This window comes from Haliotis rufescens, unplaced genomic scaffold (assembly GCF_023055435.1).
Source record: "Haliotis rufescens isolate VD_foot unplaced genomic scaffold, xgHalRufe1.0.p SCAF_15, whole genome shotgun sequence".
Classification (NCBI taxonomy): Eukaryota; Metazoa; Mollusca; class Gastropoda; order Lepetellida; family Haliotidae; genus Haliotis; species Haliotis rufescens.
This window is the reverse complement of record NW_025963835.1, coordinates 15,473,269-15,491,844: the sequence shown is the minus strand read 5'-3', so window position 1 is coordinate 15,491,844 and position 18,576 is coordinate 15,473,269. Positions and strand designations below refer to the sequence as shown.

General features: G+C 41.2%; 1 protein-coding gene across 14 annotated transcripts in view; it reads left to right on the top strand.

The window, feature by feature from the left end:
* The window catches only part of LOC124138722 (trichohyalin-like), a 147,268-nt gene that overhangs the window by 125,377 nt on the left and 3,315 nt on the right, over window positions 1-18,576 (top strand). For 10 of the 14 annotated variants that reach the window (XM_046505547.2, XM_046505557.2, XM_046505552.2 and 7 more), the window contains 8 exons: window positions 4,729-4,949; window positions 7,154-7,232; window positions 8,382-8,486; window positions 9,497-9,580; window positions 13,183-13,334; window positions 15,388-15,493; window positions 16,313-16,450; window positions 18,183-18,368. In XM_046505547.2, coding sequence (XP_046361503.2) covers window positions 4,729-4,949; window positions 7,154-7,232; window positions 8,382-8,486; window positions 9,497-9,580; window positions 13,183-13,334; window positions 15,388-15,493; window positions 16,313-16,450; window positions 18,183-18,368 — 1,071 coding nt within the window. Of the gene's footprint in view, window positions 1-4,728; window positions 4,950-6,187; window positions 6,244-6,549; window positions 6,760-7,153; window positions 7,233-8,381; window positions 8,487-9,496; window positions 9,581-9,938; window positions 9,950-10,103; window positions 10,175-13,182; window positions 13,335-15,387; window positions 15,494-16,312; window positions 16,451-18,182; window positions 18,369-18,576 lie in introns of those variants that run through there. The other 4 variants (XM_048396185.1, XM_046505553.2, XM_048396186.1 and 1 more) reach the window with 4 other exon arrangements.

Sequence of the window (18,576 nt, the reverse complement as noted above, 5' to 3'; positions counted from 1 at the left end):
TCAAAAAGTTGAAAAAGGCCTTTCCAACAAATTAACCAAAAAGTGGTATGGTAGCTATTATATCATCCATACAGGTCCAAATTATACCTACAAACTGCGCCGAAGTTCTGACGACAAAATACACAAACCACTGGTCCATGCCAACCGTCTGAAGCCATATTTTGATCCTGCTGATCGTCCACAGTATCCTCCAGAACCATACCTCAATAACCCCAGTGACATAGATTCAGGAGTCATGGATGACAACGAGGAACCAGTCAATGATACTCAGTTTGACAGCAACATATCCCCATCAACAAGATCAACTTACCAGGCTACTGATCAATCACCTCCACAACAGAAAGGTAAGAAGGTCAATTCCAAAACAAAGGCAAGTACTTCCAGCAACAAGAGTCCGAAGCAAAAGACCCCAACAAAGAAGAAAAACCCTGCTTCAAGTACAACAGAAAAACCTACCAGTACCACGGCAACCATGAAGGAAAATCATGCCACACCAGGTCCTAGTGCTCCAACCAAGGTAAATGAAAAGGTAAACAAAGGGAAAAGAGGAGTGAATAGTAAGCATCACCAGCCCAAATCCAGAAAACAACCTGACGACAGCCAGGTACAACCTCCAAGTCCAACATCAGGTAATCAAACCAAGGATATCCCTCAGGTCTTCAATCCAGAGGGCATCCACTCAATTGTTAGTTCCAAGAGAGCAAATGGCAAAATCTACTACAGAGTAAAATGGAAGGACCCAGAAAGAGGAAACACATGGGAGTATGGCAGCAGCATTCCAGACTCCATTCGGAGAGAATTTCACCTCAAAAGAAGTATGTCAGGAAAACGACGAAAACGTCCACTGAAGAATCATAAGTTTTTCGACCAAAAGGAATCAGCACAAGACAATAAATCAATCAATGTTCTGTCAGGGAATACAATGTCCGGAAATGTCAAGCAAGACAACACCAAACCATGCATAGAATTAGATGTCAAACCATATCCGTTTTTTCCAAAACACCTACGAAAAGTAGATCATAAAATGGAAAGAGTTATGGGCATTGAAATTATTCAAGGAGACTGCTATGTCAAGGTCTCATATAAAGAATATCCTGGTCAATTCACATGCTATTTCGAAAGTGTTCCTCCCCACCTCATACAGCGCTACCTTGATGATAGCTGGAACGATCTCCATGAGTGGCTGGGTCTAGAAGATAATCCTCGATATGATCCAGAGGAACCACCAATTTATAAATCCAAAAGGGTTATTTTTCAAGATATAGACCATGAAAACATCAACACCTTTTCCTACCGTATTTCACTCACAGACAGTATTCATCCATACCAGGATCAACGCACCATACATACCGAACAATGCCAATTGCACATATTCTTGATAAAAATACAAAATCTCCTGAATAAACGGTGCAAATCACGAAACAGCTATTAGCTGTATCTTGTTATGTTTTCTTGTGTCCAGTCTTTTCACTATGGGTCGCCAGTTGAGAACAAATGGCATCAGCCTGATCATCTGAGTTATTTGTATCACAACAAATTTTGAGCATTGACCTGATCAACCAATCTCAAAAGCGAACCCGCACCCAAACCGTACCGAAATGAAATGACACAAACCAAACCATACTGGGAAGCGAACCCAAACGGTACAAAAGCGAACCCAAACCGTAGCGAAGTGAAATGACACGAACCCAAACCGTACCGAAGCGAACCAAACCATACTGGGAAGCGAACCCAAACCCGTACCGAAGCGAACCAAACCATACTGGGAATCGAACCCAAACCGTACCGAAGCGAACCAAACCATACTGGGAATCGAACCCAAACCGTACCGAAGCGAACCAAACCATACTGGGAAGCGAACCCAAACCGTACCGAAGCGAACCAAACCATACTGGGAATCGAACCCAAACCGTACCGAAGCAAAATAAACCAAACCCTAGGAAGGAAAATCAAAGCGAAACAAACCAAATTCAAATAAAGCAAACTTAACAACCGAAATGAACCAAAACAAAGAAAAGGCAAACCAAATAGTTACGAAAACTAACAATGATATACACCTTTTGTATACCGTATTAATGTAACAAATCAATGCACTTGTTATATGCACATGCACATATAATGTGTCTAATGATTGTATCCAAAAGTAGAAGGATATTACTATTTTTTTCATGATAAACTTTTGTAATTTGCCGCCAATACATCTTTCCTGGTCATGACACCGTTTAGTAATAATTATGTACTGATCTTTTACATCATAGTTATCATATTTGTTTTATTTTCTAGTTATTACAGACAAACTAAGGAAATATTTATATATGACATATTATTTGAACATGCTAACTCTCTTTTCTTTGTTTCCATGTAACACCTCCATGGACACAGCCTACTACCTTACAACCCCCCCAATCCAGGATGTGGAACTCAAGGCCTACCTACATCACCCATAAAGCCACCAGTACAGAGTGCCAAGACAAGCCAGCTCCACATCCAGAACCCTTGATGACAGCATTTTTATATTATGTTTCCTTATGTCAAAGAGACTCTATAATAATCATTATTCACTACTACCAGTTTAACTTTATACATTGTCCATCTAAGCCTTAATTATTTTTATTTTTACACGTTTGGGGTCCAAACTTTTTCAGACGGAGGGGAAGTTATCATGGGATAACATTTATACTAAGTTATCTTATAATAATTAGATCTACATCAAGTGCTTTTATGAGTTATCATGGTGTAATATTTATACATCATTTCATATAATTATAGTTTACCAAGTAATAAATATCATTAGGTAAAATGCATATATAAAATATCAGTAGTTTCAGTTAAAGCTTTTTAGATGGTTGCTAGCCTAAGGTAATGGGAGCGCGTCTTCTAGACATACTATTCAATAAGACAAGAGTTACGTCTACATAGTTTAATTGATTTGAAGCTTTTAGATAAATGCTAGCCTAAGGTATCAAGATCCCATCTCCCAGACAAAGGATATTTATTTAAGTATATCTGTCATCACCTACCGGGGTATATTAGAATAACATTACTTCAATTAAGACTCATTAAGGATTAGCCCCCATACAAGCTCGTCTATAGTGCATTAAGGATTAGCCCCCATACAAGCTCATCTATAGTGACACCCTAATCTCTTTCAAAGCATCCAGTAAATATGTCAACAAGATTAGTGCCAGTCCAACAGGATAAACAGGATTTAGTATTCCCCTCTGTCTAGCCATCCATTTAGCTTAGGACACAACCAATCGTGTATCATCCAATCACATTCCATTTTATTGTTTAAATTTTTGTTAAATACATACTGTAGGCAGGTTTTAGGCAGAGAAGGGGTTTGACTCTCTTACCAAGCAGACCTCTCTCCCACAGCCCAGAGTGTGTACCGACTCTCTGTGGCACCCTAAGTTATTATCTAAGATATTGTAAATTGTTAATTGTTCTTGTAAATAAAATTGTGATTAGTCTCCTGTGACTCTGGCTCTTTGCTGACTAATTCCCCAAGAAAACCAGCACGTCATTTGGAAGGTATTGTTCACCCAGAACAGCTCCATGATAGGGCACCAGAAATAGGCTTTGCTCATTGTACCCATATACAAGCGAACACTTTACCCGCTGGGCTATTTCAGCGCCCCTGTCGATATAATGATAGCAGTGTGAAGCCAAGGCTTGCTTATAGCAAATCTTTTAAATGGTAATTAAGTTAACTGTTTTTGCTTCAGTCACTTGAGTAGCATATTTAACAGTAGACTTTCATATAAATGTGATAAGACAATGCTGTTTTTTTAATTCATGTTTTACACATTTTTATTAACCATTTAGCATGTTTAGCTAAGTAGGTAAATAAAAATAAAATACATTTTTGTAGCTCAATATTTTTTACATATTTTACTTCTTTTGGGTTGGTCAATGTATGGGTTTAAAGTTTGAAGCACTCTTTACTAGTTTCACTGTTGCATGTCTGTGTATTGAGTTCAGTCAGATAGATTTTGCTCTCTAATAAAGGAGTTGTTAGCAGTAGCCAGAGACTTCATTTCTGCATTTCATATTCAATTGTCATTTGATCAGTTCAAATATTTTATGGGGTCAGGTTGGCCAATTCATCTAAGGCACTGCTATTCACTAGGCATAGTTCTTTCTTATGCTTACAAAAATAAAGAATTGGTTCTCAGACAATGACTTTTGAAAATATAGTGCGGGCAGTGTTTTTTTTCTGTTTTGCTTGTTCAAACTAGTATGTAATGAAATAAACAGTTGTGTACTATCAACCTGGGTAAGGTGCCTCCCTACATAAGCAAGCATACAAACTCCTATTGCCGCCATGACCCTGACACGAGATGCGCAGTAAAGCAGTGTGCATGTAAAGTGAAGTAACTGTGTGCTATGTTGGATCGCATTGTTTTCAAGTATTAGGATTTTAAATTTTTTTTGAAAATGGAAACAAAAATTAAATGTGCAGCAGACTTTAAAATGATGTGGGTGCTGTCTGAGAACCGAGACTATTATTTTTTTTAGCCTTAGGTGTGTCAGAAACCCAGGGTCGTGGTTCGAATCCAGGTTCACCCTGATATGTTTCTAGGTTTGTAAGCACCATGCATCTAGCATATAAGGCTTACTTTAACCTTTTCTCCCAAATGAAGCTGACACACCGGGATATAGATGAAATAACTTTCAAACATTGTTGAAGCAAACTCCCTCACTCACTCTTTAATTGTCTCAAAGGACAACCATCGGGAGATGGAACGACTGCGGGAACAGATCAAATCGATGGAGGAGGAGGTTCGGCAGCTGAAGGCGGAGAAACAACAGATGAACCGCTCCGAGCGGGACACCACGTCAGCCCTGGAGCGTGCCGAGAGAACGGTGGTCAACGAAGTGAATGAGGAGTGTCGCCGGAGTGCTGGCGTGCTTGGCATTGCACCCAGAAGAGTCAATCAGGGGAGGTAAGTCATGTCCCTGTGGGGATTCCGGGTCAGAATAGGTCCCCAGCACCCTGTGCTGGTCATAAGAGGCAGCTTACTGGATCGGGGGATCAGGCTTGGGGACTTGTTGATTGTATGTCATTGTACACCTGCAGTAGGGATCATTGCTCCAGGGGTCCGGAAACCGTCATATGCGCCGGACATGTCCGATTGGGAATCTCAAATGTCCGGTATTCAAATAACTATTGCTTCAACGATATTTTAGTATTTGTGAATATATTATCTGTCTTGTTTTTAAATAATCTTTAGTTTAAAAAAAACCTTTTCCCGTGAGGTCACGTGATAACCAAATATGGGATAATAGTCTCGATCAAAATGTTACAACGCGTACACTTGAGCAGACTCATGAATATAACTCATGAATATTAATTAGACCCTTCACTACGTTAACAGATTGTTATTATAACAGAAACAAATGTATGTTTTCCATGTACATCTAAAATGATATTATTTGTTATTAGTTGCCCGGTGAATTAAACAATTTAAATTGAAACAATTCATAATTCATCATATTATGAACACGTAACAACTTGTAATGTGTGTGAAAAGTCGTACTAAAATACGCTATTTGAAGGGGGCGTGGCCTAAATGCAAATGTCCGATTGGGATTTTAAATTTTCCGGACCCCTGCATTGCTCATAATATCCATCACTGGATTGTCTGGTCCTGACTTGATTATTCATAGGCCACACTCATATAGGTGGGATATTGCTGATTGTGTCAATAAACAACAAACAAACAAACATAACTGTGTCATGTACGGACAAATATCCATTACTCAAAACACAAGACGAGGAGTAGGATTGATGCAACCATTAGTCGAGAATGTTTTTAATAAGTTTAAGGATTATGCCCGCCCTAAAATAATGAAAAGTGGGTAAAGTCTTAATTAGCTCTAATTGTGTCTGTTCTGCCTATTACGTGTTTGCCATCAGGAAGCCGAGCACAGCCCACATGGCCACAATGCAGGGAACTTCCTGAAACACAAAGAGGAATTCCTGAATTGGTTGATTCAGCATTTGTCATTAGCCTGCACGGATCACTCCTCCCACACTGATTCCCCCCATGTTTGTTTCAGTGTTAATGGCACCAGAAGCCCCTTGCCATTCATCCGTCTCCTCCCCGTGCCATTCAGCCGCCTCCTCCCTGTGCCATTCAGCTGCCTACTCCCACACTGATTCCCCCCATGTTTGTTTCAGTGTTAATGGCACCAGCAGCCCCGTGCCATTCAGCTGCTTACTCCCACACTGATTCCCCCATGTTTGTTTCAGTGTTAATGGCACCAGCAGCCCCGTGCCATTCAGCTGCTTACTCCCACACTGATTCCCCCATGTTTGTTTCAGTGTTAATGGCTCCAGCAGCCCCGTGCCATTCAGCTGCTTACTCCCACACTGATTCCCCCCATGTTTGTTTCAGTGTTAATGGCACCAGCCGCCCCGTGCCATTCAGCCGCCTACTCCCACACTGATTCCCCCATGTTTGTTTCAGTGTTAATGGCACCAGCAGCCCCGGGCCATTCAGCCGCCTCCTCCCACACTGATTCCCCCCATGTTTGTTTCAGTGTTAATGGCACCAGCAGCCCCGTGCCATTCAGCCGCCTCCTCCCCGTGCCATTCAGCCGCCTCCTCCCACACTGATTCCCCCCATGTTTGTTTCAGTGTTAATGGCACCAGCAGCCCCGTGCCATTCAGCCGCCTCCTCCCCGTGCCATTCAGCCGCCTCCTCCCACACTGATTCCCCCCATGTTTGTTTCAGTGTTAATGGCACCAGCAGCCCCGTGCCATTCAGCCGTCTCCTCCCCGTGCCATTCAGCCGCCTCCTCCCACACTGATTCCCCCCATGTTTGTTTCAGTGTTAATGGCACCAGCCGCCCCGTGCCATTCAGCCGTCTCCTCCCCGTGCCATTCAGCCGCCTCCTCCCACACTGATTCCCCCATGTTTGTTTCAGTGTTAATGGCACCAGCAGCCCCGTGCCATTCAGCTGCTTACTCCCACACTGATTCCCCCATGTTTGTTTCAGTGTTAATGGCACCAGCAGCCCCGTGCCATTCAGCTGCTTACTCCCACACTGATTCCCCCCATGTTTGTTTCAGTGTTAATGGCACCAGCAGCCCCGTGCCATTCAGCCATCTACTCCCACACTGATTCCCCCATGTTTGTTTCAGTGTTAATGGCACCAGCAGCCCTGTTCCCTTCAGCAGCCTCAACTCAGGCAAATATAGGACACCCATCACTGTGGCGCTGGTAATAACTTCAGATAGTCTGTTCATGTGGCTTGTCAATTATCATCAGTACAATTCATTATTTATTTAGAGATGAAATACTATGTTTATCTGAAAATATAAAATTGATTTTACTCAAGTGAACTAATACTGTTTGACAGAAGTATTTCCCATCAGGAAGCAAGTTCATAATAAGCATTTGGCTCTTCTTGTCAAATAACATGTTTAACTAACTCATGAACTGCTAAAGTTGATATTTGAAAAGAAAAACAAAAGATATTCTATATATTCCAGTATCGTTTTCTGATTTTGAAAGGGCTGTATAGTTTTACAGCTCTTCATATGGTGTTGAATACAAAATGCAGAATGGTTACAAAAAAATATTGGATCATTTACTGGAAAGGGATCTGTGATGTGTAACTGTGGAGCCTCACATGTAAAACAATGTGGCCTGTGTTGTGTGACTGTGGACCCTTACATGTAAAACAATGTTGCCTGTGTTGTGTGACTGTGTGGACCCTCACATGTAAAACAATTAGGCCTGTGATTTGTAACTGTGGAGCCTCACATGTAAAACAATGTGGCCTGTGTTGTGTGACTGTGGACCCTTACATGTAAAACAATGTTGCCAGTGTTGTGTGACTGTGTGGACCCTCACATGTAAAACAATGTGGCCTGTGTTGTGTAACTGTGTGGACCCTCACATGTAAAACAATTAGGCCTGTGTTGTGTGACTGTGTGGACCCTCACATGTAAAACAATGTGGCCTGTGTTGTGTGACTGTGTGGACCCTTACATGTAAAACAATGTGGCCTGTGTTGTGTGACTGTGTGGACCCTTACATGTAAAACAATTAGGCCTGTGTTGTGTGACTGTGTGGACCCTCACATGTAAAACAATGTGGCCTGTGTTGTGTGACTGTGTGGACCCTCACATGTAAAACAATGTGGCCTGTGTTGTGTGACTGTGTGGACCCTCACATGTAAAACAATGTGGCCTGTGTTGTGTAACTGTGTGCACCCTCACATGTAAAACAATGTGGCCTGTGTTGTGTAACTGTGTGCACCCTCACATGTAAAACAATGTGGCCTGTGTGGACGAGTAACTGTGTGGACCCTCGCATGTAAAACAATGTGGCCAGTGTTGATGTGTGATTGTGTGGATCCTGCAGGCTAACCTGCGGGCCTGCAACGAGGAGCTGCGGGGTCACGTGGCTGACCTGAAGCAAGAGCTGGAGACTCATCGCAGCCTGCTGCAGAAGACCCAGAGAGACAAGGTGTGTACTGGCACGACACTCACAATGTAAAATATGGGTTCACCATCACTAGCTCATATGGTCTGACATTGTCATGTATATGCAGGGCTGAGACTTTTTCGGTGGAATCCTGTGGATTTCATTACATCGAGGGTCACTTTTGTGATAGGTATCATTACAATATACCCATACATCACATAGTCACCCTGAGTAGACTACCATTGAAAAATATTTTTCTAATTCCTGCATATGTGAAAGGGGCTTATTGCTATAGTACACTTAATGTCACTTTCTACTTAGAAGGTCAGGTAACAATTATGCCTGTATCTTCCAATGAAACAAGTAAATATATCATTTCTGTTACAAATTCTGGTAGTTTGTTCAATGTTTAGGCCAAACAAATATATAATTTTGTTAGCAGTGAGATGCCAGTAATATTATTTCAACTGGGAACATATAATTTGTATCATATCTGTAGCTAGTTGTCAAGAAACAGTATAAAAAATATAGCATATAGTACTCTCATCACTACTTTGTGTTTAGGGCATGTCACCTCCATTAGTTGTAGGATAAACACGTCTCATCCGTTTAATTTAATCTCATTTAATTCTCATAAAATCCCAAGGGGAAATGTTTTATTAAAAACTGAAAGAAAAACTTGAAACAAAATTTATCAAAAAATTTCCATGATCCTTAGGAAACAGACGTAGAATATATATCTCTTGTAGGCACACATGTACTTGAGAAAGAGCTTCATGAAGGCATTGTGGTTTATCAGTGATTCACTCAGTGGGCCTACGGAAACAAAGGTTGCAATTTCGATCCACTGAAATATAGAATCAATGATAATTTATGTGAGAAATTGGAGGTGTTTTGTGTGTAATAGATATATAAAATACCGGGGATTGCACCATTTTGGATTTCCTGTGTTATGAAGACAAGGGGATGATGTCACTGGAGTTTTTGACATAGAAGAAACAAGTTGTATAGGGGGAGTGTTTTCTTATGTTTTTCTTCTTTTTCCTTTCCAGGATGAATCACTAGACAACCTTAGAAGAGATTTAGAAAAAGAGAAGAATATAGAATTAGAAAGTTTAAAAGAGCGATTATTTAGGGTGAGTAATCTGTGTTAGTGCACTGTGTATGACTTGGCAGTTTACTTGGATGGGGATAAGTCGTAGTGACAGTTTCAGTGATTAATTATATTTCAATGCAATCAAATATGTAAATTGTATCATGCATGTTACTTCAAGGGATATAAAACAGTAGAGTAAATTTCTTCATAGAAAATGAAAAACTGTACAAATCAGTAAATCTGTTTCCAGTGAATATGAACCAAATTGCATGAAAACACATATAAACAGTATAAGTGTATGGATTATTAAATATGAAATAGCTACTGTGTAAAATATAGATCATATTCAGATGAGTAGATATACCTGTTTTCAAGCTGTTTTGTTTTCACAATGTTAGGATCAACTGCAGTGAGTATTGGGTATCAAAGAGTCTGTGTTTATATCTTTGCATCACTTCAGGCTTCCCACCCACATCAAGCTGACACACTGGATAAAATTATATATTTTCAACTCGGTGTTAAACCCAAGTCACTCACTCACTCACACACTCTGTTGATTTCAGTTGATAGAGGAAGTGTCAGATATTCGACGATTAAAAGAAAAAGCTCTCAGATTTGATGGCAGTTTTTGTTCGTAAGAAGCAAGCACTGACAGTGTGCATACGTAGACTAGACGTGACTTTCCCCTTTATGTTCCTCACCTTCTCTCAGTCTCAGTCTACTCACGAGTGAAACAGTCGGAGCACTTCTCAAGACAGCGATCATAGCAAGTCATTAAAACAGCATAGTCAGCACTTCACGGGTTGTATTCACTTCGATCTTCCTTCATCAGCGACGACATACGTCCGATATGCAGTGTGGTGTAGGATAGTCACTATGTTTAACCAATGACTAAAGCCATGGCCTGGTTCCAGTGGGAGGGAGACCACAGAGTACACAGATTATACAGCACAAACATTTCTCCTTTGCTTTGCGCAGTGTTAGAAACATAAAAAGTTGCCAGGTTGCCATCCGGACCCACAGACTTTAGAAGCTGCAGGCCCTGACCAAACGGTTTAGGTCCCCATTTATAAAGACCCTCCACTCGTTGTGACAGATAAATCGACACTTAAATATACTGCAGGACCCGTACAAATGAGAACCTACTAGCCACACACAATATCTACCTGCCACGAGCCTTCGGGCAGGTGCTTATTGTCGAACAATGGCCTGGCCCTCTACTCTACCCATCTCAATATCAGGCAATGTATGGTTCACACAAAATTTATGCACAGAGTATGGGGTCTTTTTGACATCAATGAGTTATACACAGCCTTGTGTCATTGCATGCATAGTATAAGGTCTATTTGACATCTATGACTTATACACAGCCTTGTTTCATTGCATGCACGGAGAATAGGGTCTATTTGACATCCATGAGTTATACACAGCCTTGTGTCATTGCATGCATGGTGTATAGGGTCTATTTGACATCAATGAGTTTTACACAGCCTTATTTCATTGCATGCATGGTGTATAGGGTCTATTTGACATCCACGCATCATACACAGCCTTATTTCATTGCATGCATGGTGTATAGGGTCTATTTGACATCCACGCATCATACACAGCCTTATTTCATTGCATGCATGGTGTATAGGGTCTATTTGACATCCACGCATCATACACAGCCTTATTTCATTGCATGCATGGTGTATAGGGTCTATTTGACATCCACGCATCATACACAGCCTTATTTCATTGCATGCATGGTGTATAGGGTCTATTTGACATCCACGCATCATACACAGCCTTGTTTCGTTGCATCGTGACTACACCGCGCCATATGATCTATATGAATTCATGCACAGATTAGGCCTCATTTGACTTCTAGGAATTCCACATGGCTTCATTCATTGGATGACTGAAACTAGACGTACATCACCACTCCACCACATATGGCCCAATGTATTGTCGGGTGAATACAACAGTGTATGTGGTGTATACAACACGTGAAGTATGGCGATGTTTAGGTAGTGAACTAGACACTGTGGTCTGACAAAGAAGTAGATTAACCAATCGCAAAAGAGACTGTAGTTTAGTCCTGTGGTATAATGAGAAATGATCCATGAACTAGACACTGTGGTCTGACAAAGAAGTAGATTAACCAATAGCAAAAGAGATTGTAGTTTAGTCCTGTGGTATAATGAGCAATGATCCATGCAGCAAAGGTTGCTGGAACTTACTCTAATCCAGAATTCACAAAGTTGTCAATACATGGACCAAATAGTTTGAAATGTCCCACTAGAATAAACTAGATCCAACAACTGCTCTAATGCAGGTCAGTAAGTAGAAGGATGTTTTTCTGTACATACCGGTACATTCCAACCTTGGTGAAATGAAAAATTGCCATAAAATCTGAACAAAACATGTATACTGGCCTGTATTTGCCACCATGCAAATATCCAAACACCCTGAAATACCTATTTTCATGCCTCCACACTGCTGGCCATTGTTCCCAGTAGTGAAATCAACACTTACTTGTTCAACACTCACTTACTGTTTGCTTCATTCTCCTGTAATTACAACATTAGAATGACTGTGAACAGGAACAATCATCCTTCTTTAAGTGTATAATTGTCTGAGAGTATTGACTTGTGTGACTATATACCACTATGCATCCTCGATAACCCAGCGTATTATGTCTCCAATCTATTATGATAAATACTCTGGACCCACTGACTTCCACTGCTTCGTTATGGCAGTGATGGCAACGTTTCTACTTCAATGATCATTAGCCTGTTACAGAATTTCCCTCGCTCATGGGTGTAATTAGATTGGAGACCCGTGAAGATTCCGGGGTAGAATAGGTCTTCAGCAACCCATGCTTGCCGTAAAAGGCGACTATGCTTGTCGTAAAAGGCAACTAACGGGATCGGGTGGTCAGGCTCGCTGACTTGGTTGATGCATGTCATCGATCCCAATTGCGTGGATCGAAGCTCATGATGTCAATCACTGGATTGTCTGGTCCAGACTCGATTATTTACAGACCGCCGTCATATAGCTGTAATATTGCTGAGTGCGGCGTTAAACAATAAACCAACCAACCAACCAATTGGATTGGATAGCTATTTTCGGGCACCATGCCATGAAATCATATGTAATGTTACGTAAAAAATTTTGATAGCTCCTCCTAGATTCATGTGACAGTTGTTTTTATCCCCCTCCCCACCATCTCCTGACACACCCGGGGGGCACAGGTGGCCTAGTTGTCTAAGGTGCTGCGATTCGCTGTGCAGAGTTGCGTCCCTTGGGCACACCAGAAACCTATGATTGTGGGTTCGAATCTCTGTTCGGCCCGATTATGTTTCTAGGTTTGTCAGCACCATACCCATGCTTGTGGGTTTCACCGAGGTGGTAAACCTCTGAGACCTGCATCACTTCGGGCTTTCCTCCCACATTGAGCTGACACGCCATGATATAACGGGAATACTGTTAAAAGTTGCATTAAACCCAACTGACTGACTCACTGACTCCTAACACACCCACACTGTATCCACATCTTTAGATGACCAGTCCCTGATCATAGTACACTGTAGATGTATCATTGTGAAAGCGGGGATGATGACCATGCACTGTTTTCTTCCCCCCATCTGCTGTCAGGATCATGTAGATGAGACTAACAAAGCGAGCCTGCTGCGCCAGGCCCCCACTGACATCATTGACATGAAGAGAAATATACACCACTGGAAGGAGGAGACAACCGATAAATATGTCCGCAAATTTGAGGAGGAGTTGAACAAACAACTTGAAATGTAACTTTCGTTTTCAAAATTGTTTTCATAAAAGTGTGTAATGACATATGAAATCTGTTTGAAATTTCCCTTCAATCGGTTTACCTGTAATTTACCTGCATACATTACCTGTAATTTATTAGCAATATGTAAATAATTTTTTGATGTTCATGAGTGTATTAACATCTTGTAGTTACTTTCAAACCCATCTTTCTGTGCTGTTCATGTAGTGCATTGTTGTTGCTTGTAGACTTGCACCTTCCTCTCGTGGTTATTGATGAATGAAGTCGATGTGTCTCTGTAGGTGATCCTGCACTTTTAGTATGAATGTTTCATTAGATTATTATTCCATTCATTGATTTATTCACCTCCTTATTGAATAATATCTGGGTTTTTTTATTAAATACATTCAGAAATTAATAATGATGTGCAGGTTAACTGTACTGTTTCTAGATGTTGTAAAGATGAATAAATGTGATACGTTGCCAGGTGCAGAATAAATGAGATATTGCCAGGTGCAGAATACATGTTATACGTTGTCAGGTGCAGAATAAATGTGATACATTGCCAGGTTCAGAATAAATGAGATATTACCAGGTGCAGAATACATGTGATACATTGTCAGGTGCAGAATAAATGAGATATTGCCAGGTGCAGAATACATGTGATATAAGTTGTCAGGTGCAGAAAAAATGTGATACATTGTTAGGTGCAGAATAAATGAGATATTACCAGGCGCAGAATACATGTGATACATTGCCAGGTGCAGAATAAATGAGATATTGCCAGGTGCAGAATACATGTGATATACGTTGTCAGGTGCAGAATAAATGTGATACATTGTCAGGTGCAGAATAAATGAGATATTACCAGGTGCAGAATACATGTGATACATTTCCAGGTGCAGAATAAATGAGATATTGCCAGGTGCAGAATACATGTGATACGTTGTCAGGTGCGGAATAAATGTGATACATTGCCAGGTGCAGAATAAATGAGATACTACCAGATGCAGAATACATATGATATGTTGTCAGGTGCAGAATGAATGAGATATTGTCAGGTGCAGAATACATGTGATACGTTGTCAGGTGCAGAATAAATGTGATACATTTCCAGGTGCAGAATAAATGAGATATTGCCAGGTGCAGAATACATGTGATACGTTGTCAGGTGCGGAATAAATGTGATACATTTCCAGGTGCAGAATAAATGAGATATTGCCAGGTGCAGAATACATGTGATACGTTGTCAGGTGCGGAATAAATGTGATACATTGCCAGGTGCAGAATAAATGAGATATTGCCAGGTGCAGAATACATATGATATGTTGTCAGGTGCAGAATGAATGAGATATTGTCAGGTGCAGAATACATGTGATACGTTGTCAGGTGCAGAATAAATGTGATACATTTCCAGGTGCAGAATAAATGAGATATTGCCAGGTGCAGAATACATGTGATACGTTGTCAGGTGCGGAATAAATGTGATACATTTCCAGGTGCAGAATAAATGAGATATTGCCAGGTGCAGAATACATGTGATACGTTGTCAGGTGCGGAATAAATGTGATACATTGCCAGGTGCAGAATAAATGAGATACTACCAGATGCAGAATACATATGATATGTTGTCAGGTGCAGAATACATGTGATACGTTGTCAGGTGCAGAATAAATGTGATACATTTCCAGGTGCAGAATAAATGAGATATTGCCAGGTGCAGAATACATGTGATACGTTGTCAGGTGCGGAATAAATGTGATACATTTCCAGGTGCAGAATAAATGAGATATTGCCAGGTGCAGAATACATGTGATACGTTGTCAGGTGCGGAATAAATGTGATACATTGCCAGGTGCAGAATAAATGAGATACTACCAGATGCAGAATACATATGATATGTTGTCAGGTGCAGAATGAATGAGATATTGTCAGGTGCAGAGATATATATCCCAGGTTACTGTTGCTAGGTGAAGTAGATGTAAAATGCCCTACCAATACAAAGCGTTATTCCATTCTACATCCAAAGATACCTCAAAGATACATGGGTATTTACATAATGGCTGTTGCAGACAACAGCGACAGCACTGGAACATCCAGCGTGAACTGCGGGATCGGAACGAGCGACAACAGAAGGAGATCGAGAAACTAGAGAAGGAAATTCATAAAGTGGCCTTGGTAGGTTGTCTGCAATAGAAGGCCACATCACGGGATGTAAATCAACAACTGTGGAACTATGTACCAAATTCTCTGGTATTAACTTTCCTTCTATGATCTGTGTCTGAAAATTCAGCCATTTCCAGGATGTCACTAGGATTCCAAACAAAGTGCCCTTGTCAGGCAAATTGGAAAAAAATCATTATTTTGTGCAACATTGGGAATGTTTAAAGTCCCAAATTTCTTGACTATAGAAGTACTTTAACATTCAATATATTATTGGCATTCAGTACAGTAATTCCTGTTCCTCTGGACCTGTTGTCAGTGAAATACAAGTCAACTCACAAAGCCATATATTTGTCATCTGTAGTTATACACATCGACACAGGATTATTACGTCCTAGAATGTGAATATGGTCTGTGATGTCACTTCCAGTTGGTGTATTTAGTTTATTTTAGTTGTTATTTGGTGCACTCGACATTGTTGGGTGTCATTGCCTACCTACTATTCATTGTGTTCTGGTACAATGTAACAGAACTGGGAATAAAGGAAATATTCCTATCCATGTCAGTGTGTTTGTAACATAGGTTTAGAAGCAAAACTATATTTAGATGAATTGAGAATTTTGTCATTCTAGTTTGGAAGTTTGACATTTCCTGCAGACTGGGAGTCATCATTATGATTGATGAAGTTGTAGCTGTTGTAGGTCTCGGAGACAGCAAACAGCATCCATTTACTGCAGAATTTCTGCCAAATGTTTCATGTACAGTTTATATACATATCAAGTTTATTATATATCTATGTTCATATATTTGTTTGCCAACCAATGTATGTTACAGACTCAAGATCGGTATGTTAGCCCCGTGAGGAGCACCCTCCAACACAAGTTCCAGGGAGATAACTCTCTACAAAGATCCAAATACTTCTCCACGGCTTTGTCTGTGCCTGACTTGTCCAACCCAGCCCACTACAGACAGGTGAGTTCATCTCTGTACACTTCCTGCATCAACCTGGGTCACGGGTGGCCCAGTCGCCTTATAATGTCGCAATTTGCTCTACAGAGTTGTGGGTTTGGATCATTGTGAGTTCGAATCCAGGTTCCTCCTGAGTATGCTTCTAGGCTTGTCAGCACCATAGCTGTGCTTTTGGGTTTCACCAAAGTGGTAAACATCTGCATCACTCAGGACCTTCCTCCGACATTAAGCTGACACGCCGGGATATGACTGGAATACTGTTAAAAGCAGCATTGAACCATTAAACCTCACTCACTCCACATCTAGCTTGAAACCAAGAAGTCTTTATACTAGGCTTTTTCATGTGCTAATAGTTTGTGTAGCGAGTCACTCGGCAATACTCCAGCTATATGACGGCAACATGTAGGTAATCAATTCTTGCCCAGATTATCCAGTCATTGATGTTGAATAATTAACCTCCATAATGATCACACCATCCACCAAGTCAGTGATCCTGACCACGTGATCTATTTGGTCGCCTGTTACAACCAGCATATAGGTTACACCATAATGAACACACCATCCACCAAGTCAGCGATCCTGACCACGTGATCTATTTGGTCGCCTGTTACAACCAGCATATAGGTTACACCATAATGAACACACCATCCACCAAGTCAGCGATCCTGACCACGTGATCTATTTGGTCGCCTGTTACAACCAGCATATAGGTTACACCATAATGAACACACCATCCACCAAGTCAGCGATCCTGACCACGTGATCTATTTGGTCGCCTGTTACAACCAGCATATAGGTTACACCATAATGAACACACCATCCACCAAGTCAGCGATCCTGACCACGTGATCTATTTGGTCGCCTGTTACAACCAGCATATAGGTTACACCATAATGAACACACCATCCACCAAGTCAGCGATCCTGACCACGTGATCTATTTGGTCGCCTGTTACAACCCGCATATAGGTTACACCATAATGAACACACCATCCACCAAGTCAGCGATCCTGACCACGTGATCTATTTGGTCGCCTGTTACAACCAGCATATAGGTTACACCATAATGAACACACCATCCACCAAGTCAGCAATCCTGACCACGTGATCTATTTGGTCGCCTGTTACAACCCGCATATAGGTTACACCATAATGAACACACCATCCACCAAGTCAGCAATCCTGACCACGTGATCTATTTGGTCGCCTGTTACAACCAGCATATAGGTTACACCATAATGAACACACCATCCACCAAGTCAGCAATCCTGACCACGTGATCTATTTGGTCGCCTGTTACAACCCGCATATAGGTTCGGGGGACCTATTCTAACCTGGAATCCCATGGGAGTGTGGTAATTGTAGCTACTTTTTCTACACCAGTATTAGCTGACTATTTGTCTTACGGGACAGGTTAAGATATAGAATTGGTTAGGTGAAGTGAGAGACAGGTTGCCCAGTTGTTGCCCTAAGGCACCACGATTTGCTATGCAGGGTTGTCTCCCTTAGGTATGGCAGACAATGACCTATGATCATGGGTTCAAAACCCACATTCTCCCTGAATTAGTTTCTAGGTTTGTTGTACATGCTCGTAGGTTTCACTAAAGTGGGAATCGTCTGAGACCTGCATCTCATCAGGACTGATATGCAGTGATAAAACTGAATACTGTTCTGAACAGGGTTAAACCAAACTCTCTCCACTTGTGACACTTCTAAGAATTTGTGACTGTTTTCAGACACATTCTCGCAGCGTAAGTCCAACACGAGAACATGTTGTGGTTACCACCCTTGAAGAGCGGTTCAAGACAGCGGAGAAGGACGCGGCTCTGGCGGAGCAGCACACACGACAGAACCAGGCGGCTCTGTCACAGAAGATGACGGAGATGAATAAACTGCAGAACACACTGTCAAATCAAACCAAGGTCAGTGAAGTCTGGTCTGTGATGGTGATCAGTGCTTGTTGACATCAGGCTGAACATGCAGATAGGGGACACTGAGATAAACGCTGACAGTTCTATGTTTTCTGTATGTTTGTATCTGAAGTATGTGATAAGGCTGGATAAGTGTTTATTTTGTAATTTATTTGACGAGATCTGAATAAAACATTTCTGTTGGGATTCCTATAACTTT